Source organism: Triplophysa rosa, linkage group LG18 (genome assembly GCF_024868665.1).
Source record: "Triplophysa rosa linkage group LG18, Trosa_1v2, whole genome shotgun sequence".
Classification (NCBI taxonomy): Eukaryota; Metazoa; Chordata; class Actinopteri; order Cypriniformes; family Nemacheilidae; genus Triplophysa; species Triplophysa rosa.
In genome coordinates this window covers 11,103,821-11,126,965 of record NC_079907.1, presented here as the reverse complement: position 1 = coordinate 11,126,965, position 23,145 = coordinate 11,103,821, and the positions used below count along the sequence as shown (strand labels likewise).

General features: G+C 39.1%; 1 protein-coding gene across 2 annotated transcripts in view; it reads left to right on the top strand.

The window, feature by feature from the left end:
* Positions 1-22,755, top strand: part of waca (WW domain containing adaptor with coiled-coil a) — a 28,944-nt gene extending 6,189 nt beyond the window's left edge. Inside the window, exons 5-13 of one of the 2 annotated variants that reach the window (XM_057358207.1) lie at positions 3,418-3,533; positions 4,013-4,128; positions 11,486-11,734; positions 16,239-16,361; positions 17,123-17,271; positions 17,699-17,814; positions 20,491-20,728; positions 21,072-21,199; positions 21,281-22,755. In XM_057358207.1, coding sequence (XP_057214190.1) covers positions 3,418-3,533; positions 4,013-4,128; positions 11,486-11,734; positions 16,239-16,361; positions 17,123-17,271; positions 17,699-17,814; positions 20,491-20,728; positions 21,072-21,199; positions 21,281-21,350 — 1,305 coding nt within the window. In that variant the 3' untranslated portion in view covers positions 21,351-22,755. Of the gene's footprint in view, positions 1-3,417; positions 3,534-4,012; positions 4,129-11,485; positions 11,735-16,238; positions 16,362-17,119; positions 17,272-17,698; positions 17,815-20,490; positions 20,729-21,071; positions 21,200-21,280 lie in introns of both variants that reach the window. The other variant, XM_057358206.1, reaches the window with a different exon arrangement.
* Positions 22,756-23,145: the final 390 nt, after the last annotated feature.

Here is a 23,145-nt window from a genome sequence, read left to right as displayed (position 1 = left end):
TGTAAATGTACTTTATATTTTCTCATATCGTCATTTTCCTTCTGTAACCTTGTATGTCCAAATTTGCTCATCGGAACTTTTTCAATGATTGCATACTGTTGACAAGAAATTGTTGAAATTGTTAATTCGTTCCTTTGATTAGATATTTGCCAAACCCAGTGACAAACATAAAGGGTGACTAATAGTAATGATTTATGACAAAAAGTAAAAAATCATGAAATAAGGAGATACAAGGTTTCAGAAGGACAGAAACCTTCACGTCACTCCATTGTTTCCCTTTTTGTCACATGCAGCCGGTTTCCCAGTATTACAAAGAAAATATTTAGCATTTGTTTAAATTGGACCATTAATGTTTTATGGTACCAAAATAGCCGTTCATGTGCTTTATGTTAGAAAAGTTGTGCATAAATCACTGAGACTGATTGTTTCAAAGGAAGCAATTATGCTAAGTGGTTACTCTTTATTCATAGACTTTATCAGACAGAGATGATTGGAAAATAGGTGACGGCATGGAAGCAACAAGTAATTTAGTATCACTGAAGTCAATATATATTTAGAGGATAACATTTATGTTGCCAGTTTTACTGAAGTATTTTAGGATAGAATAAGTGTTCTAGGCTTTTATTTGGATCTAACAAAAATGATCCCTGGAAGAAACTCCTGCTTTACTGTTAACCGTGTGGTCTTGGTTGTGTGGCAACCCTCCTGTGTGCAGGCCATCTGTCCCCTATGCTGTAGAAATCAACTCTCCTGGGAGATGCTATGCTTTGCTTAACTTTACCAGAGTACAGAAGCGAGATTTTGTACTTCTGTTCAGCTTTTACAGAGTATCCTAAAGGTTGGGCAGTTTGACCTGTACAAGGGGAAACCTGTAAATATAAAAAAGGAACTTTGAGTCTGATTGTGTTCTATGAACCTGAAAGTCTAAAAATTAAATAATCTAGACGTTTAACAAATTTGTTAGGATTGCAGAGCGTCAATTGTAAGACCAGGACATTTTGACATTAAAGTCAAATTGGATTGAATTCAACCAAACCATAGTCATATTGAGGAATCATTTTACCAACATGTTGAAAATGACTCATTTGCACAGACCTGACGGATGGACCACGTCAGTGTGCCATTAGCCCACTTTATAAATACAAGATTACATCAAATTTGAATCTCTAAAATTGAAACAACATGGAACCGAACCGTTATGTTCGTCCTTGTGCAACCATTAGTAGATATGTTTCCAATACCCTTTTTCCATTCCCGATACCGATACCTGGGCTCAGGGTATCGGCCGATACAGAGTACTAATCCGATACCTGGGTGTGTATCTGTAAATACAGCTGTATATACTACTAGCTCTGTATGAATTGATAGAATTATTTAATGGTGTGCTTATCTTATCTATTTATTAAGGGATAAAAGACTTATCCCTTAATAAAACATGAACAAATACATAGTGTGTTTATCTGACAGACATTTGACAGTAACATTATTTATTTTTCTTAAGTCGCAGTTTTACTGGCTGGTTGGTCTACTCTGAAATATTGCTAAACAGCGGACATACTGCTAGCACGTTTTCATTTCTTCTTCGTTGCTCTAAACAGTGGTTGCTTGTGACGATGCAGCACAACTTCCCGTGTTTGCATTCTGAGCAGCGAAGAAGTCATTTCCAGGGATGCACGATCAATTATCGTCCATCTCGGTATCGGCCAATAAATGGTCATTTTTAATGTTATCGGTATCGGCTTATAATAAAATTTAGGCCGATATGTTATAGCCCATAAATCATTTCCTCTGGTTAAACTACTTTGGCTGCACGCTGCTCACAGTTAAAATCCAGTACAGTAGCCTACTGTCTTTGTCACTTACTGCTATTAGCAAAACATTGTTGATGTAGATACAGTATGTAGGTACAGTATTTATGAATGTGTAAATTTTAGGAACAACAGCATATTGTATGAATCGGATTGCCGTCTGAATGCTTTCTGTCTTGAGACAAGTTTGACTTGTGGCTATTAAGAACATTTTTCTGCGTTGCTCTGGAAGAACATCTATAATTTGTTTATTAAATACAAAACATACCAGAAAAGTTTGAAGGTTAAAGAATCATTAACTAGTGTAAAGTAGGCTTGGTACATGATTTTCAGGGAATAAAGCGAACTAATGGTTACCTTGTTTTCTGCAGTCTATTTTCAAATAAAAGCAATTGTCCACTTTTTGCCTTTTATTTCAGTATTAGGGAATTTTATATTACTGTTTAGATACTGTATATTGGCCAATATATCGGTTATCGGCTTCCAATGTTAAAGAATTATCGGTTATCGTTATCGGCCAAAATGTACATATTGGTGCATCCCTAGTCATTTCCCATTTGCAGCGTTAAGCAAAGCTAGCGGGCATAGCTAGGTCCTGTTTAAGAAAATGGTATCGGATCGGTACTTGATACCAGAATTTTATGTGGTATCGGTGGCATTTCGGATACTACTATCTGTATCTGAACAACCCTAACCATTAGTCTTTCGTTCTGTATGTTATGAGGTCACTTTTGATATGCTGTGTAGTACTTTTCTGCACTGTAATGGTGAGACGCTAAGCCTTTTTATGAACTCATTCATCAAACCTACTTCATCTGCTCAATTACCTCTCCCAAGACTTTATGCTTTGCATTAAACCTTGTAATTATGCTGAAGGTGAGGCCTTGCCTTTGGATGGCATACAAAGTAGAATTTCTTTGTGGTTTGAAATATGTAATACATAGAAGTGTGGTGCTTTCAAGGACAAAGAATGAGTTTAGTGCATAATGAAATTAACAGTGTTAATAATGGGTGTACAGTGAACATCATTGTATTGTGTGTGAATTAGTTTAAAGATTCTGCATATAAAGGCTGCCCAGAAATGACTTTTAAGAAGCCTTTAAGGGCAAAATGTGGTTTTGTCCCCTTCTTAAGGAGGAAAGACAGGTTAGTTGACTTGTAAATTACACACTGCGTTAATTATTTTTATCCGTTTGAAACTAGCGTGAAGCTTTTACAGTCAGACCCCGGTAGGTGGAGGATGGGTTCAGGTACATTACTGAGACATCATGTAGAGGCGATGTGCAGAGATGTGCTTCATCAAAGTTACACATGCTTGCATCAGGATTCAACTCTCCCTCTCTTTCCCTTACTCGCACACCCCGTCTGTCTCTTTCTCTAATGCTTCCGTTTCCTCGTTGTTCATCCTCCCATGTATTTTGTTTTTTACACTTCCACACACTGTTGATCGGTTTACCTACCCTTATGTCAGAGTAAAAAACACACCAGGATAGTCTTTGTTGCTTTTGTAAGCCATTTTCCAGCTTTCTCTCTTCTTCACCCATTTATGTCACTTTAAATGTTCTCACTGTTCCCAGTGGCTCACACCTGTTGTTTTCCTTCTGTTCAGCCACACGAGCCGGCAGATGATTGGTCCGAACACATCAGTTCTTCAGGTAAGAAGTACTACTACAACTGCAGGACGGAGGTGTCTCAGTGGGAGAAACCCAAAGAATGGCTGGAGAGGTATTAAACATGCGCGGTTTCTTTTATGCACTGTAAATGCTGTAACATGATCATTTTGTCATCATTTACTCACCCTCTTGTCACTTTCTTCTGCAGAACACAAAAGAAGATATTTTGAAGAATGTTGGTACCCGAACAATGGCTTGCATTGGTTTTGTGTCTGTACAATAGAGGTGAATGGGTACTGCTGTTGTTCGGTTACCAACATTCTTCAAAATATCTTTTGTTTTGTGCAGAAAAAAGTAAGTCATGGACGGAATTAAAATTTTTGGCTGAACTATCACTTTAACACACCACGGATGTAAAAAAATGAGTTCTATGTCAAATTAGACATGAGCGCTAGTCTGTAGACGGTTTGGATTTTAGCTCCTGGCGTATTTGTGTGGCTTTCAGTGTCTGGTCTTCCATTGTGAAACTGACCTTGTTATCCTCGGGTGCCTCTGTGATTTGTGAACACCGTTCTTTTCTTTTTCCTTCAGAGAGCATAGGCAGAAAGAGGCGACCAGGACGACTACAGTGGTCAATAGTTTCCCTAAGGACAGGGACTACAGGCGTGAAGCCATGCAGGCTGCTCCTGTTAGCTTCCCCAGCGCAAGTAAGTATCAAGTGTTCTAAAACCAACATGGCCTAATTAGGGCAGTCGTGGCCTAATGGTTAGAGAGTCGGACTCGTGACCAGAAGGTTGCCGGTTCGATCCTCAGGACTGAGGTGCCCTTGAGCAAGGCACCTTACCCCTACTTGCTCCCCGGGCGCTGCAGTGATAGCTGTCCACTGCTCCGGGTGTACGTGTGTTCACCACTTGCTGTGCGTGTGTTCACTACTCTCTGGATGGGTTAAATGCAGAGGGCACATTTCGGGTATGGGTCACCATACTTGACAAATAGGTCACTTCACTTCAGTAAAGGCTGTTTATGGTGTGCTTTGCTGTGCTGAAAGTTATAACATTGGGAGCTGCTGGTATTGGCTCCCTTGGGTATCTCCCTCAGCTTTAGGTCACCTCACAAATCTGCTCTGAAACTGTTGCGCTTTTGAATGAATTTATCAATCATATGTATTTTGGTGGAATAATTAATGCAGTTACTTTTGTAAAATAGATACAGCGACAATGGAGATATAACAATTAGGGTTGGGAATCGTTTCAATTTTATCGATTCCAATTCTGATTTTGCTTATCGATTTCGATTCTTATCGATTCCCAGTTTCGATTCCACAGTTGAAGTAAAACATTTAGATATCAACCTGTGTGGTCATTTAGCCTGCTTATTGACTTGTTTGCAAATACTGTATATACTGTATATATTTATGAGCAGCGTTTTGTGTATATTTACACATAGAAACACACTTTTTCTGATTTATTACAATTTGTATTATAGTTGAACTACATCATGGTTAAACTGCAGTTACTGTAATGCAACTATGGTTAATTTGTGATTCCTGTGCTTTAATGCAAATTCTATAGCTAAACTATGCTTACTATAGTAAAAAATATCGATAATTTTCATAAGGGCTTTTATTGAGATATCAGCAGATCATGCAACGCATGTACTTTTCTGAAAATATGCACACAGGAATTGATAAGAGGAATTCCAATTTTAATCTCAAGTATCCGATTCCTATTCCTTTCGATTCCGATCCGATTCCTAGCCTTTCGATTCCGATCCGATTCCTAGCCTTTCGATTCCGATTCCAAATTGGAATTGATTTTCAATTCCCAACCCTAATAACAATAGAAAAATCGATTCTAACCCTAGGAAAGTTGATGGTCTGTAGGGCTGTGACTGTGGCCGTGACAACCGCACCACCGCGGTGGTAAAGTGCCATGACTGTGGTGAGCTGCCACCGGCGGTAGTGCACGTCACTGTGACAAATATATGTGTAATAAAAATGATAGTTGCGATCAGGATTGCTATTTGTAGCCTTTCAGTTGTAGATGGTTTCATTTAAAATATTTGACATTAACACAGAAATTATTGGCATACGCTTCCGTTGGTGTGTTCGAGCACGGGCCTGCACGGCAAAACCCATGTTATTCTGCGGGTTCTGCAATGGATCTTGTTGTGAAATGAACAGTTACATAAAATCAAAACCAGCTATGACCCGCTTGCTTGGTGTCGGAGCGCGCGCAGGTTTTTCTGTGGTTGCGGAGAGACATCTATTCGTTTGCGCTCCTGTGCACATCTTCTGAACGCGCATTTATTGCAGCTGTAAACATTTTAATATGGACAATGTCAACATGCAAGTTTTCCACCAACGAGTAGGAAAAAGTAACGTTTTTACGGCAATCTGAATAGGAAAGCCAATGTAGGTTTAAACAGTTTGTTTCAAATGGAATTTTTAAGGCCTGTAAGGGTTAATACGCGTGACTGACTGAAGTTGTCACTGCAACAGGAGCTTTTTTTGTAATATTTAACTTTCTTATATCACTTGAGTTTTCATTATTTACTGATGTTTATTTAAATGTTTTATATGCTGTAGTGTGCCGTTTCACTGATGGATTTGCGTATTAAACATGGACGGATGTTGCATCCTCATTTATTTCAGATATCATATTTCAATTTCAAGTATTTAACTATAACAATTTCAAGTATTTAAATAAGGTCCATATTTCTCTTCCACTCGTCATGTGGTTGCTACACGCAAATATAATAATATAAATATTATTTATATAAATAATATATATTTCCCAACCACCGCACCACCGCTGTTGATTTGTCCATTACCACCGTGGTGGTAAAAAACTGCCACCGTCACAGCCCTTGGTCTGATGTTTGGCTTGCAGATGTTTGTAATAGTTAGAGGTAAAAAGTGCATTTTCATTTTTCTTGGTTTCCATGTGCTTTGTTTTTGCATGGTTATTATTAAAATACTCATTAATGCGGTGCAACGTAGGAGCCGTTATATCGCAGATCACCGATTGCTTTTTGCAATATTTTTGTTTCTAAAACTTCTGTTTATCTTCACCACCCACGTAAGCAGTGTCAGGGTCTGCTTGTCCACGCTGGTGGGAGGCAGCAGCAGGTCTTTACCTTATGCAGCACGACACACGGATGCTTTTCAATCTCTTCTGCGCGTCATGCCTAGGTCTATCTGATCTTATTCAACCGTATATAGCTGCATTTGAATATTTAGTCTGCCTGTGTTTGTGCTTTAAGACCCTATTTTAACAATCTAAGCGCATGGCCCAATCCACTTTTGCTAGTTTAAGGACGGGAACTACTGACAACAAACTGTAACAACTGAAATAAATATATCATGAGCAGGAGTACTTACAAAGTTACTAACAGCCTTTCCATGCCATTCATACTAGAACTGATTCTAAATATTCTTTCCAATTAAAACATGATTCACAGTGAACTGTTCTTAACATGCTGATTATTTATGCTATTAATATCATAAATTCTATATGTAGATACAAGACGTTATGTTTTATAATCTGTCACAAACCTATATAGCAAACAGTAAACTGACTGACAGCTAAAAATACTTTTACTGCTGCATTTTCGTTTACTTAAGCGTTACAGAAAAAGTGTCCATTTATTTACCTGCTCTTGGTGTCTGCAGGTCTATATGCGACGTGTCTTTGGCGGGAGAAGCAGCGCTCATGGAGCGGAAAGGGTTAAAATAAAGCACGTTTGGTGCTAAATAAAGATATTAGAGGATATAGCGGCAAAATATAATCAACATAAATGTCCCTGAGTGCGTGTGATGTGTACATCTCAGTTATGTAGACGCGCTGCTCAATTTAAACCACAGATTTTTTAATGGTTCATTGTCTTGCAGTCCGGATGGAACGAAGGATAAGCTGGGTGAAAACCTGTCATCTGGTGGTAACTGGACTGTTGCTTGTCAGGGGCAGGGCGTGCGTCTTTTCACCACCCTGGGAGAGTTTAAAAACGCAATTTTTTATCTGCTTTTCAGGTGGTTGACGTGACATATTTTCCCACACGTGCTCTGTCCGCTGGTGAAAGTGTTAGTTTGTTTAGTACGAGAACAAGGTATAGACATGTTATATAGGGAAGGTAACCTTAAATGACTTCTTGTGATCTAACGCTACATAAAAAATGTAATTAACTTGACATTCAAGGGGGGTGGGAGGTGCGGTTGGAGGGGCAGGGCGGCCCCTAAGGTAATGGTAGGGGAAACACTGACATGCTGGAATTTGCAAGAGCAAAGACTGAACGCTTTTCCAGAGAGGAAATACATCAGTTCGTGCGCGAAGTTACAGCGTGTGAGCAGACCATCTACAGGATCTTTATATACACGATAATGATCTTTTAAATTTTAATCCATTTATTTGTAATATTTGGCATTATTGTGTGCTACTGCGTGTCCCTTTGTCTGTAATGAGCAGAATGTACGCATGCTGTGCACCTGCCTATAGGTGCATATTACTAACGCGCTCTTTAAATAACAAAAAAATATTGCGCTTTAGACCAGCTTTCAGTTGGTCAATGGCGCAGTCTATTTCAGTTGCCTCAAAATAGTTACGTGCCAACAATGCACCTGAACACACCACGTTTTTAGACTAGCACGGGCGCAAATGCATTTACTATTTAAACAACGTGGCGCAGGACGTGATAATGAAAACTACGTCGGGCTGAAACTAGGAAAATACACTTGTCGCGTCTGGCGCCGCATTGCACGACTGGTTGATAGGGACCATTAGGTTAAGCTGTGGCACTACTGTCTGTGTTTTTCTGCACATTCTTTTTCTGATGCAAGTTGGTCTCAAAACTGTTCTCTGCCTATTACGCATGAACTTTACTTTTGGAGCTGCTTTGATTTTAAATTGCTGTAGGTTCGCTGATTTGTTGTGAATAAAAAATGCTCCAAGTTCAGATGTTGCTACTCACTAAAAACTGTTAAAATGGACCCAACAAAGAACCCAATGTTGGGTTACTATAGCACCGACCCATTGTTGGGTTATTTTAACCCAATACATTGGGTTGCCAGTTTAACCCAACTGTTGGGTTATGAAATAACTTATTTGTTGGGTTATTTTTTGTTTTAAACTAACAGTCATATTTTTCTAATTAAAATGAGAATCTTACATGTTTGTAATATGTATTTTCATCTAGAAGATGTGGTCTGTTTTTCTGTAGAGGAGTGCACATGCTCTGTTAATTGTTTCTCTAGCAGCTCTGAGCTCTTGTTCTTAGGGAACCTATTAAGAAAAAGTCAGTAGCGTCTCGCCGTGTTGCCAGCCCTGGGAATCATGGACTATTTTTAGATCCTGATGTCTGCCACAGTTACTAAACAATATAAAATGTATCCAGTTTACCCATGCTGTTTATGTTCTTATGTGTGTTTTACTGGGTGGGTTCTTGATGAATGAACATGCTCACATTTCTGTTTTTAATGTAGTGCATGTGCCAGTGTCAAATTCTCATGTGATAAATGCTGAAGCATTTCTCATGGTATTGTGTATTGCATTACAAAAAAAAGAGTTGAAATTGAAAGATAAACATGCTTTCATGCATCAGTTATCAACTTGGCCTGTTAAATAAGATCACAGAGAAAGTGTTAATATAAAATAGCTACTTTAACATTGTAATAAGCCAAAAAGTATTTGAAAAAGGTCACTGGTCAACATTTAATAGGAACTACACTATTGTTTGGAAATGCATGCAGAAATGCAGCTGTCATTGCAACCTACTGTTATCACAGAGCGGGTGGTTGTCACACGGGCATACATGTCAGAGGTTTTCCCTGTTTTACAGATACTTCTCTGACACACAGCCAGCAAGGAGTGCGTCTGACATTTATTGCGGTCCTATAAGTAATAGGGCTGGGCGATGTGACGATGTTATCGTATATCGCCGGTGTCTCGCAAATATCCCGATGTCGATTACAACAGATTGTAATTCATAATAATGGAAAATACGCGTTATAACATTATCATGCGGTGTAGGCTTTAGCGTGAACGTTAATGTTCATATGCCCAGGCAGTCCGTTACAGTGACAGAATTTTGGAAACGCTGTTTTGTTCGGTCAGTTGAAAGTGCTGCACAGATAGACGAAGAGAAAGACGAGCTGAGTGGGCAAAGCAAAACCTCACGCTCGCGGGGCTGTACCGGTGTTCGAATTGTCCTACCCTGTCAGATTTTCCTACCTATCATATTCCCGTAGCAGTATAAAATAAACGGGTAGGATGATTTTATAGCACAAAAAAATGACGTAACATTGATGTGCGCATGCCTGGTAGGACAATCTGACGGGTAGGATGAAATTTCAGCACACCTGCAACATTTTTCTACTGCATAAAAGCATTATGGTTTATCTACGTGCTTTACCTGATGAAAGAAGTCACTGCAACACTGGTTTGTGCGCGTGGTGTGCCTGTGTGCGTGCGTGCGTGCGTGCGTACGTGGCACTTGGCGGGTCCGGAACAAATTCCCTCCCGGTCCGTATCCGCAGATTGATCGTCTGCGCAACGTTGCATGAAGTCAAACACACCCGATATTATCGGATATTGCGATGATTTTTTTAAACACATCGCCCATCCCTAATAAGTAACTTTGAAAAAATGCTCATGTAGTGCTACCTTGGACATGACAGTTTTATTTGATTGTACTTAGTGGTAGTTCACCCAAAATTGAAAACTCTGTCATTGTTAACTCCCCCTCTTGTCATTTCAAACCTGTATGACTTTCTTCCTTCTGCAGAACACAAAAGATATTTTGAAGAATGTTTGTAACCGAACAGCACTGGCACCTATTCACTTCTATGGACACAAAACCAATGCAAGTCAATGGGTGCCAGTTAACAAAATTTTTCAAAATATCTTCTCTTGTGTTTTGCAGACGAAAGAAAGTCATACAGGTTTGAAATGACAAGCAGGTGAGTAAATGATGACATAGTTCACCCAAAAATAAGAAGTATTGTTTAAAATTGCACTGTTGGTTGAGCTGCGTCAGGCTAGTCATGATGCACAAGCAAACGGCAATGTTCAAAAACATCACATAGCCATACCGTTTACTTGGGGTGGGCGGAATGGCCAAAAATCTTTTTCACGGTACGATATATTTATTTCACGGCAATAATCTCCCATTATAATTCTATATCTTATACCTCATTTTTCTTAGATTGAATTACTTTATGTATTTATTACAGTTCATTTAAATGCTCGCCATAGTTAAAATGTAGGCAAATTACGAAAATGTACTAAAGATATCAGATTAAGTTCTGATAATCAGATTTCTTATTTATTTATATTTATCTTCTGGCTATATCGTACGTATACAGTAGGAAGATAGACATGTTTAACAATGAAGTATGAATAAATGCACAAACAATGAGAGTACATTTATATGACTGGTGTTATAAACTGGTGTTCATGGGGTCTGTACTATAGGTCTTCGTCGCTCTCTCTATTAGATGCACATTTTTAGTGTGTCGCGACTCTGTCTTTAGGTTTGTTTATTCTCGCGCTTGTCTTTGCACTGCGAGTCTCTGGTGACTCCACATGCATCTCCTGTTGCATTTACATTTGTGCATTTGGCAGACGCTTTTATCCAAAGCGACTCGCATTGCATTATACTATACATTTTTGGTTTCTAATTATGTGCCATCCCATAGTAGGAGAAATTACTTGATCAATTTTCTGTTCTGTTGAACACACACAAAGACATTTTGAAGAATTCTGGGGCACTTTTCACTACCATTGTATTTTTTCCTACTATGGGAGTCAATGGGCAAAATCTGTCTGGTTATAAGCATTCTTCCAAATCTCTTTCTCTGTGTCCATCAGAACAAAGACATTTATACAGATTTAGAACAACTGGAATGATGACAGAATTGTCATTTTTGGGTGAAGTTTCCCTTTAAGTGCAGTCCACAAATGTCCAGAAACGTTTGTTTATGTGGTTGCTTTGAAACCGTCTATAAATCATCCAGGTACACTTCAGCTTTTAACTGTTTTCTGTTTTTTTTCTCTCTTCAATTTTAAACAGAGTCTACAGTCGCCACAGAAAAACCTTCGCTCACACCCTCCTCTTCTTCTGCTGCGGTGTCGGGCTTAAATGTGGCCAATTCAGCCAGCGGCGCCTCTGGCTCCACAATCCCCGTTTCTCCAGTGATGCAGTCGCCAGCCCCACCCACTCTTCTCCAAGACCCCTCCCTTTTACGCCAGCTCCTCCCAGCTCTGCAAACGGCCCTGCAGCTTAACAATGCTAGTGTAGATATGGCCAAGATCAATGAAGGTGAGTTACTACAAGTCTGTCTCAATGCACATGTTGGAAGGCTGTAGAGTGAGTTGGATTGGGAATATATTAGAAAGAGATTACTGCGATGTTTTATTGCTCATGGATGTAAACAGGTAGCAGGTGATGATTTCTCGCTCTGAGATTCAAATCTGTAACCTGGTTACCAGCGCTTGGCTTTAACCACGGCAGCACTAAATTTATGCTTGCATGCATGTGATGATAATGTATTGGTGTGTGTGTATAATTCACACTGTTCCACCTCTTGCGAGTAAAGGTGTTTTGTAGCACTGAAGAAGGTATGTAATGCTTGTGCTTGCTTGACTGTCATCTTTTCTTACCTTCACATCTCATGGTTGACTCGTAGCTTTGTCGCTTCCTCAATGGTTCCTTATGTAAGCATTGCTTGTCATAGCTTCTCTCTTTCTTTCTTTGGACTAATTAGAAAACTAAAATACAGAATTACTGACTGATCTAGAGTCTCTGAACAGTCTTTGGACAGTTTGTTGTCTTACAGCTGCATGAGGCAGATGTGTATGTAAACTGTGAAGTGAAGCAATTCACATAATCCAGTTTCAGGTTCTGTAGCATACATGTTCTGTGACTGCTTCTTATGTATATGTAAACAAGCATGAAATTATTTAAAAATATCAGTCTGAGGTACCCAAGTCTAAACAAAATGAATAAATGGTACCATTATGATCTTTAAATCCAATCTTTGCTATTCTGCAGAACTCACAAGTTCCTCTTCGGCTCATGTATACAAATTTCTGTTTATGTCATTATCATTTTTCAAAGCCTTGTTTTTTTGCTTTAAAGGTACACATATACGATATATACGTCGCACATGCTACGAAAAAATCGGTCTGCTACGAATAAATTTAGTAGTGTAGCACGCGTGCGATACACTTTGGCAGGTGCATTAGACAGAGCCACTGTTTGTTTGAAGTGCGTTTGTCGTTGTGCTTGTTCGTGTGTGAAGTTGACTAATGGCGCACCACTATTTATTTTCATTTTTATTTCGTTTTTGCAATTAAAACTTGTTTTCCGGCTGCATCGAGTCCATTGATCTAGAGCCCTATGACCTGCGCGATGTGGGAAAACATGGAAGGAAGCACGAAAGCGGAATTCTACCGTTTAAATGTGTCCTCTGCTTGTTCTGCTTGTCGATGATTGAATGAGTTGTACACTTTAACATGTTACAAGCGTGACACTTGTGGATTTGTCTGTATCTTACTAAACGAGGACATGAACACATGAACTTCATCCACAGAGTTGTTCTAAGTTTATTTTGCGAGCATTTCACTGTTTGAGTGAAGTTACTGTCTAAAGCTGCATTCCATTTGATAGGGTTCCTACGCAGTGTTAACTGCTCCCTAGTCCCTGAGCACGGGATATCTGTTGAAGTGGAATTCGCCGACAAAAAATGCTCAATTGGAATGCGATGTCATCAAAGAAAGGCAACGACGCGGTTGCGCAGATAATAATATAAATAAATATTGTAACTTTGTGTGATTAGAACATTCAGCGCTTTGACTGGCACTGAGCCAGAGACGGACTCAATCCTGCTACCTATCACAACCAGGGCTCAAGAGAAGAGAGAATTTTACTTGACCGACCGGACAAGTAACTTGAAAAAAATAACACTCAGGGCTGTTCAGTGCGACATATATGTAGAATAATAAGAATTAGACAGAGCTGCGTGTTTGTGTGAAGTGCGTTTGTCGTCGTGCTTGTTTGTGTGTGACATTAAGCAATAGCGCATCGCTCGCGGACAAGGGAATCCTGTTGTTTAATTATGTCATCTGGCTGTGTGTCTGAGGGAATGAGGTGCACAATTTAACATACTACACAAGTGTTGGTCTAGGATTTGTCTGCGTCTGCTCTCTATGAGGATATGAACACATGAACTTCATCTCCAGAGTTGCTAAGAGTTTATTTTACCAGCATTGTGCTGTTTGAGTGAAGCTATGGTAAAAAACATATTAACTCGGGCGTCTTTCTGACAAGTCGTCAAAATAAAAGTCCCGTTAAACTGAACACTCAGACGAAAAAATACTGTAGTGTACTATAGTATTTGCTATGGAAAATTGTAGTGCCCTTGTAGTAAATTGTTAAACTAGAGTAAACACATAGTATACTATAGTAAAGTTCAAAAACACTATACGTACAGTAGTATCTAGGAATTTTACTGTAATTTACTACAGTAATTTTTGTGGACAAATATACCACTATTGTGTAGTTAGAAACTTAGAAATATAATTTTTTTTTAGGTAAACATAAAAATGATATTGCCTTAATTTATCCATCTGTATGTAACATTAATGTCATTTGTCAGTTACCTGCCTTTTCATGTGATGAACTGCACTTGCACATTTTTTAATGATGACAACAGACGTTTTATACTTGTGCTACGACTAGTGTTGTAGTACTCGAGACCAGTCTCAAGACCATTTTGTGATGATCTCGGTCTCAACTGTCTTTGGTCTCGGTCTTGTCTTGGTCTCAGACTTAGTGGTCTCTGGATTTTTTTTCAAGAACGGTCAAGACCACAACTGTGGGAATTACAATAAAATGATGGTGCATTGTCTTAATAGTAGATAAGACCGCTTAGAACGCATGATTCTGTAATTATGACTTTAGTGTTATGTGGATCTTTTAGATTAATTTTAGGAGTACTGGTCTTGGTCTTGTCTTGGTCTCTGTTTAGGTGGTCTCGACTACAACACTAGCTACGACTGTTTGGCCTGTGCTACAAAACCTCTGTAACACCAGTGCTATGTAAAAGTTAACGTACAGCCCTGCCACTAATAATATTTACTGCTTGCCTTTGTTCTATAGCAATCACGGAGAGTATAACCAACTTCAGACACTAGGTAAAACGCTTAAAGCAAACTTGAGCACTCATGTTCGGACAAGTAATTTTGTACTCGGACAAGTGAATGACAAATGTACTTGTCCGAAGGACTACCACATGACAACACTTAATGTCAAGCCCTGAAAAACATGCACTGAAGTTATGTAGATGGTTGATTATTTGTCAAGGTAAGTATAATGTTTTCATAGATTAAAAATAGCTTTTAAAATACGCAAACTGGCAATATGAAAGCGATTTAATACATCTCCCCTTAAAACACTATTGGTCTTGACTATTTAAATAAAGTGTCGGTTAAAGGAATATGTTCATGCCTTATGCCTTATAAGAAATTCAGTCAGAAGACATTTTTTCACTTTAATCCACGTAACACGCATCATGCATCTAATCAATATAATCTTAACTTTTGTTTATGCTTGTATTTATTATTTGACTGATGCAGCTTTGATTATTTGAAACTCTACTGTTATGCAATATAAAAATACATTTTAACTATGTGAAGATGTGTTCTTAATCCATGGTCGTGTCGGTCTCATCTCGCTTTTTTTCCGTATGTGGTGCAGCCGTAAACATTACTGAGGTAAATAACATAACATTATAAAAAAAGAACTGCTGCTGCTTACCACTTTTACATTAGTTTCCATAATAATAGCAAAATAGTTGAATCCTTACACGCATATGAAAACTACTTTTTAATTGCGCAATAAAATATAAATGCATTCATCATCTCGAGTGTGTAGCCTACATAATAACAATGCTACTAAAAGTAAAATAACATATTTACGTGAAGCAAACCACAGTATTTAATATAATTAACAATAATTAAATAAACTTTCCCAATGTACACAAGGTCTACGTAAACTCGTCCGTTGTTTTTCTGACTTGTGACGCGGGGCGCAATGGCAGTTGGGTGATTTTCCACCTCCGGCGAAGTGATGTATCGATGTTCCCTGATTCCCTACGCCGTTCGCAGTGCCCTTCGAACTGACCATGATCGCTCCCTTCGGAGTGGAGTCTCACTTAAGATGGCGGAACACCCTATGAAATCCACTTCGCAGTCCACTTACGGCCAAATGGAACGCACCTAAACACACTGAAGCTCAAGTGTCTTCGTGACCACCCACCAAAATAAACGTTTGCTCAATTTGAATCTGATGATAAAATAATGAACTTGTAGTACACTGCAGTTTTTTACTGCAGTTTAATGTAGTAAATACTATAGTACACAGTATTTTTATTGGCCAAATGAATTTACAACTGTATAAAAAAACAGAACTCAGAAAAATTTAAAAGGAAAAATTTGGTAAAAACTAAAAATGATATGGCCCTAATTTATCCATTTGTATAACGTTAATGTCCTTTTTCAGTTACCTGTCTATTTATGTGATGACCTGCACTCGTGTCTTTTTAAAGATGATAACAGACGTATACTTTTGCTACGGCTGTTTGGCCTGTGCTACAAAACTTTAAAACTCTTTAGCACCGGTGCTATGTGCAAAACCAGTTAACGTACAGCCATGGGAATAGTTCACCAAAAAAAAGAAAATTCTCATTTTAATCTTTCTGAATGCTTGCTCTCTTGTTATCCTTGCGTCCTTGCTTCATTCTGTGTGTTGTGTATCTCTGTAGTTCTCACGGCTGCAGTAACGCAGGCTTCGCTGCAGTCCATGCTCCATAAGATCCTGACTGCTGGTCCGTCTGCGTTCAACATCACAACTCTGCTCTCCCAGGCTGCTCAGCTGTCCAGCCAAGGTACAAACACACACACTTCTGACATCCCTATGTTAATGCATTGGTTACCTTTTACACCCAAATCTGTCATGATACATGTTGCTTGAGCTCCGTTTGTACTACAGTGCTCTAAAAATTGCTTGTCTTGACCTGAACTTGAACTTCATCATTTGAGTTTATGGTTTGAGTTGGTTGTTGGCCTGAAATTGTGCTCGTTTCTCATACCAGCTGTGGGGTTCTCAACAGATGGGGCTGGTAGCTCTGCGGGACACACACACACACACACGTTTGTCTGAGTAAGCCTCAGAAGTTTTGTCAATACTTGTAGCTTTGAATACAGTTTTGTTTTGCAGCATATGCTGTTGTATTGACTGATGCATGAATATTGTTTATTCAGAGTTTTACAACAAGCGCATTCACAAATGTATGAATTCTGAGTAGTATATTGCTACTTGACTACTCAACACTTGTATAGATGTAGATCTTCTAACACAAACTGTATCTGTTCACAAAGCAGAGTAAATGCCTGTTACACTGTGTCTACACCAGATGCGGCGCGGCACGAGGCGACGTGTCAAAAGACACTAGAATGCATTAGATCCCATTATAATTTTACATTTTGTCCACACTGGATGCGGCGTGACGCGACAATCCGATTAAAACAAGCCGTGTAGTGTCGAGTCTCATCGCGCCGGTCATGTCCTGTGTAGACGGTTTTACCCTGTGGTTGACTCTCTTTTGTCCTTATCTGTGTGTCTTCTGTGTTGTGTCCTGTGAAGCAGCCCAGCAGTCCAGCCAGTCTCCGATGTCCCTGACGTCAGACGCTTCATCTCCCCGGTCGTACGTGTCTCCCAGAATCAGCACGCCACAGACCAACACAGCCTCCCTCAAACCGCCTCTCAGCACCACACCGGTCTCCTCACAGACCAAGGTATGTTGATCATATGTTGTGTTGGAATTGTGGCATGGGCCTCCAGACATGAAAGAACTGTAATATGAAATTTGCCTGTGTGCGTGCGTGTGTAAACAGAACATGAAAGAACTTGAATTATACACTTCTGTGCTCTACACAAAATAAAACATCAAAATGGAAATGGTTACTAAGCACCGTCAAAACTGTCAGCTGGTTAATTTGAAATGAAGGTTTGTTTCAGTGGCATATTTTTTTTAATCGTTTTTAATAAACCAAAATACCTGATAGTGAATCATTTAGCATTTAATGTTGTCTTAACTGCTGTCTTGACGAAGCACTGATTTTTCTTTATGGGGGTGGTCCCTAAACCTTTGTGAGGGGATCGCTCAACACTTATGAGGGAGTCCTGCCACCTTATTTCACAAACTCTTCCTTTGTTTCTCAGATGAACGCTATGACCGTAAAGTCCGGTTCTCTCCCCCCGCCCTCATCTCAGCAATCCCTACCTACAGACAAACATCATGACAATGGCAACTCTCCACGGACGCTGCATAGACAAAGGTGAGAGAGCGGTTTATCTCAGTTAGTTGATTATAGGATTCTTGATGTTAAAAATGATGCAGATAGTCAATACAGGAATCAAACGTCGTAGCAGACATGTGTTTTATCTGATTTGTATTCTGGTGTTTGACTGCCATCTACTGGCTGTTTGTAGCACACTGACATGTACTGCTAATAGTTAACAAATTCTTTATTATTTGCTGCTAAATCGATTTACTTTTTAAAAAACATTTATAGCAAAAAAAAACGTAATAATAAAATGCAAACAATAGATTTATTTTAATGTGGTAAATTAAGTTTAAGTTTTATCAATAAATGTATTATCAGATATTATTTCAATCAGTAATTGCTCTTGATTTCTTTTTCTCTGTCTTGTTGACATCTCTGCATACTACGAACTTAGAAAGAGCAGTATTTCAAAATATCTGCATTATATTATTTACTAAATGTTAGGGGTGTGACGAGACACTTATCCCACGAGACTGGGAAAAATTTTTTTTTTTTTTTCTTTAAATTTTAAATTTTAAAAATTTAGTCATTATAAAATCAACTTGTACTTAATGAAACAAATTAAATTTCTATTTTAATGAATTAAATTATGCTGTAAAAAACAATATGTAAATACTGCAAAATGTTTTGTCACAAACACAACTGACAAGCAGTAATTGCACAAAAAAATATGCTTTGTTTTAGTAAAGCGCTGTGGTTGTTTTCTCTATATGGTTTTGCATAGTGCTCGACTGCTGTGTTACCAGGGGTGGTGATAATATCACACTGTCAATCCTCCTTCCTCCACTGACTGAACCCTCAAGCCATCGGAGAAACCGTTAAAACTACATAAACACATCATGTTTTATGCTTACAATTAGGGCTGGGTATCGATTCTGATGTTCCGATTCGATTCCGATTCACAAGCTCTCGATTAGAGTCAGTGATTACCCAGATAGCAAGCAACCATTGATTCAATGTTAAAAAATAGTTGATTTGTCAATGTTAATTGCATTGAATCAATATCACTTTTGCACCTGCAATTAATTTAGACATTTTTTAGAAATTTAAACAAATCACCATTATTGTGATCAGGCAACTCTTTTACCACTTTCAATGTTTACAGTAGTGCTTTAATAAGAACACTTATACATTGATAGAGAAAAATATGTTTTGAAAAGTTTACTTTTAAACATGACCAGTTAAAGAAAACTTAACATTAGAATATAAGAGTTAATATAATTGTGATTTGTTGAAATTTCAACATTTTTTCAACATAAATTGCAGGTGCAAAAGTGATATTGATTCAACGCAATTAACATTGACAAATTCACAATTTTTTAACATTGATTCAATGGTTGCTTGCTATCTGGGTATAGATTTAATACAAATCCTATAGATATTTCTAAAAAAGATCAGTAAATATCACATTACAATGATGAATTAAAAAATGAAATGAAGAGCCACAAACCTGTAAATTAAACTTTAAAACACTTGGGTATATTGAAACAGAACAGTTATTTTAAATTTAAGATGCAGTATAACAAACAAAATTTCACAAAAATAGCTGTAAGTAGAGGCTGCAATCATTTGAACCGCTGCCTTTTATAGGAAGGTGATGTTAAATTCGAGGACACACCCGCATCCCATGTTAATTAAGCAATGAATGAAGGATACTCCCTGTTGTAACATCCACCCTTTGTAAAAAGAAAAGTGACATCTAGTGGATAGTAGTAGCAATAACATTAATGTAAATGAATGTTCAGTGCTTGCGTAAATATGAAAGAAAAAAATATATTCACAGCTTTTGAGAATCGATATTGAATTGAATTGAAATTGATTAATCGATTTTTCGAAAAAAAAATTGCCCCGCCCTACTTACAATGCACGTAAGAGACTGATTATCTGTTTTTTAAGTGGTTTGCCTGTGTATGTATTTAAAATAACGTAATGTGAACTTGCAATTGAAATATATACCTATACCTGTGGTACAGTCGCTGGTCAGCCGTGCGCTGCGCGCTCCCAAAGCGCTGCTGGCAGCACGAACCGCCGTAAACACTCGTGCTTAAATGCACGAGGCGTTGCAGATGCGTGCAAACTTTGAAACCTGTCCGTCTAGTGCGGGAAAGTAGCGCTGCGTGATGGAAAATCACATTGTCGAATGGCCGGTCTCTGTAGCTCACAGTACGCACATACATTGTGCAGTTATTAGCTTCACACCACAGAGCATCACCGGTCACACCACAACAAAATGTGCACTCGCACAAATGCTCCCAAATATATGGGAGCTCACACAGGTTAAATTAAGGGAGCAAATGCGATTAAAATGCTCGCAATTTCGAGCCCAACACCCCATCATGCCAAGTGCGTGTGGATATTGTGTTCTCGCGAGACCAGTTGGTTCTCGTCACACCCCTACTAAATGTATAATTTGTCCATATAACACTATAACCATAAAAAGCACTCTGTCTTGCACACGTAAAACTTTGCTCATGGTCTTGTATAAATTGTGTTTTTGTAAACTTATTCTTGCATCTGTCATATTCCAGGTTTACAATAAAATGTGAATAAATTGCAAAGGCGCTGTCTGTTTTAAGATTCTCTGGTTAAATGTGATGTGCATAGTTATTGCATTTTACAAATCAGATCTCTAAGTGCTGACCCATCCACTGTTTGTTTTGCTTCCAGGAGTCAGAGGAGTCCGTCTCCAGGCCCCAACCACGTGGGTAGTAACAGCAACAGTAATAATGGTGGAGGTGGTCAAGGGCCGGGTGTAGTCAGCGGAGCGATGCTTCCAGGCTCTGTACCCGCCGGAGCCGCTCAGGGCAGAGTGACGTGTTCCTTCACACCCACGCTGGCCGCACACTTCAATGAGAACCTCATCAAACATGTGCAGGGCTGGCAGGCAGAGCACGTGGAGAAACAGGTACGAGAATTTTTTTATGCTTTTGGTGCACTGTGAAAACTTTTTTTTGTTCATTTATTCAACCTCACTTTTTTCTTCTGCAAAAAATACAATATAATTGGAAGAATGTCGGCCACTTAACAACATTGCTGCCCATTGACATTTATTGTACTGATAGTGAGATATTTCTCGAAATATCTTTTGTGTCCTACAGAAAAAAGTCATATACAGGCTTTGAACGACATGAGTGTGAATTAATGACAGACTTTTTCTCTTTAATAACAAAAGGCACAAAGCATAAGAGCGCAAGCAATGAATGTTTTTTTTGATTGGTAACATTTTTTTGTATGGTTCTCTTGTCCAGGCTTCACGGTTACGTGAGGAAGCCCACACGATGGGCAGCATCTACATGTCCGAGAACTGCACAGAGCTGAAAAACTTGCGCTCGCTGGTGCGAGTGTGTGAGATCCAGGCCACGCTGCGTGAGCAGAGGTAAACACTGTACCTGTCTCTCTTGTACACAATATCTTAAACGCATGTACTAACTCTGCTTTCTCTCTCTGTCTTCCGTAGGATACTATTTTTGAGACAACAAATTAAAGAACTTGAAAAGTTAAAGAATCAAAATTCCTTCATGGTTTGAGGAACTCTGGGTTTGCGATGTGGTTTTGAAACGGGAGGAGAGGAGGGGTAGGTGAACGAGTGGGGAAACCCATTTAACGCGCACGGAACCCCGGGGAACCGAAGTTCTGTGCGTTCTGCTCTGGGCCCAGTCTTACATTTAAAGAGCTGCAGCGAGGTGTTGCTTGGACTGTGGGTGGGGTTGGGGGAGGGCAGGGGGTGGAAAGCAATAGGTGAACCTGGTGTGGAGAGGTTTTCGGGAGCCGCCTTCGTCCCCCGCCCCTGTAAATGTAGATTATTTGTAGATGTTATTTCCATGTTGTAAATATATTTTGTAGATGATGCCATGGGAAGCCATGCCTATCAAAGCTTTTGACATCCAAACGTTAAATTAATCAGCACCAAGGCAGACTGGGATCTCGAGCGTCCTCATTGCCACCATATGTAGAACTCTGACCGCAGATTTTAAATAATATTAAAATAGAAAACAAATGCGCTTCAGTTGAATGGTTGGTGAACCATTGAGCCTTTAGCATGTACCAGACCTGCATGGAAATGGTGGAGCAATCGACCGGGACAATTAAAGAGATACACACACACACACACACACACAGTTTGACCTGTCACAACCGTGCACAAGCCTCCACCGGTTCATTTTCTCTCTTCATATGAAAAATGGTAGTAATGCTCTACGTGGTTATTTGGTTAGTTGATCTCTTGCTTTCTCTGGTTGCACTATAATGGTTTCCTTCCCTCACCTCATGCCTTTTGAGGGAGTTTACATCATGTTTGTCCGCAATGGTTCAGTGGTCTCCTACCTGCCCCAATGGCCCGGCTATGCCCATGGCTAACACCAGTGCCTGCTTGAATGTGAGCAAGGACAAGAGGAACAAAGATCATTCCTGAGAGAACCATTCCTGCAGCTCACCCTAAAAGCCCCCCGCATGTGGTTTTTCCACCATCCGTCTCTCACTTTTCGGCCAGAGAGGAAGACTGGTCGTCCACCCGAATCCACTTTTATTTCTCCTAATCTTCCCAGGTTATGGTTTGCGTTTTCTTTTCTGGACCCTCGTTTTTTTTTTTACTGTAAGGAAAAAAGGATGCGAGGTGTGAGCAGCAACTTGCGTTTAAAACCAGAGTTCATTCCTATGTACAGTTGCTAAGTAATAATGAAGTAAAAGTTTTATTAAAAGTTGCAGTGATTACTAGTCTATCAGATATGTTGTATTCATAAATTATTATCACACATTTTCCTTTGCACCCTGATTGGCGGAATGGGGGAAACGTGCTACTGGGAAACAGGAAACTGAGGGTCAGCTGAGGACTGGACATCACCAGCCCTGTTACACCAGGGTCAGAGCAGGGTCACCTGGGGTCAGAAGGTCAAATGTGAAATGTATGTATTGTAATAAACATGCTAAACTAAATTGTGTTGAGCATTTTTTTCACTGTCATGCTCATTTAAATGGATAGTTCACCCAAAAATGATAAATGACATTTACTAACTCTCTTGTCAGTTCACACCTGTTTGACTTCCTTCTGCATAATACAAAGGTTTTTTTGAAAAATGTTGCTAACCGAACAACGGCAGTACCCATTGACTTGCACTGGGTTTGTGTCCATACAATAGAAGTCAATGTGTACCGCCGTTGTTCGGTTATCAACATTCTTCAAAATATCTTTTATGTTCTGCAGAAGAAAGTCGTACAGTTTTTTTTACCTCGGTTTCTAGTTGATATTTTATGACAAATTAAATTAAGCTTTGATTCTTTTTTAGGGTTTCCTTCCTTGTAAATGTTTTTATGAAAGAGAATTTA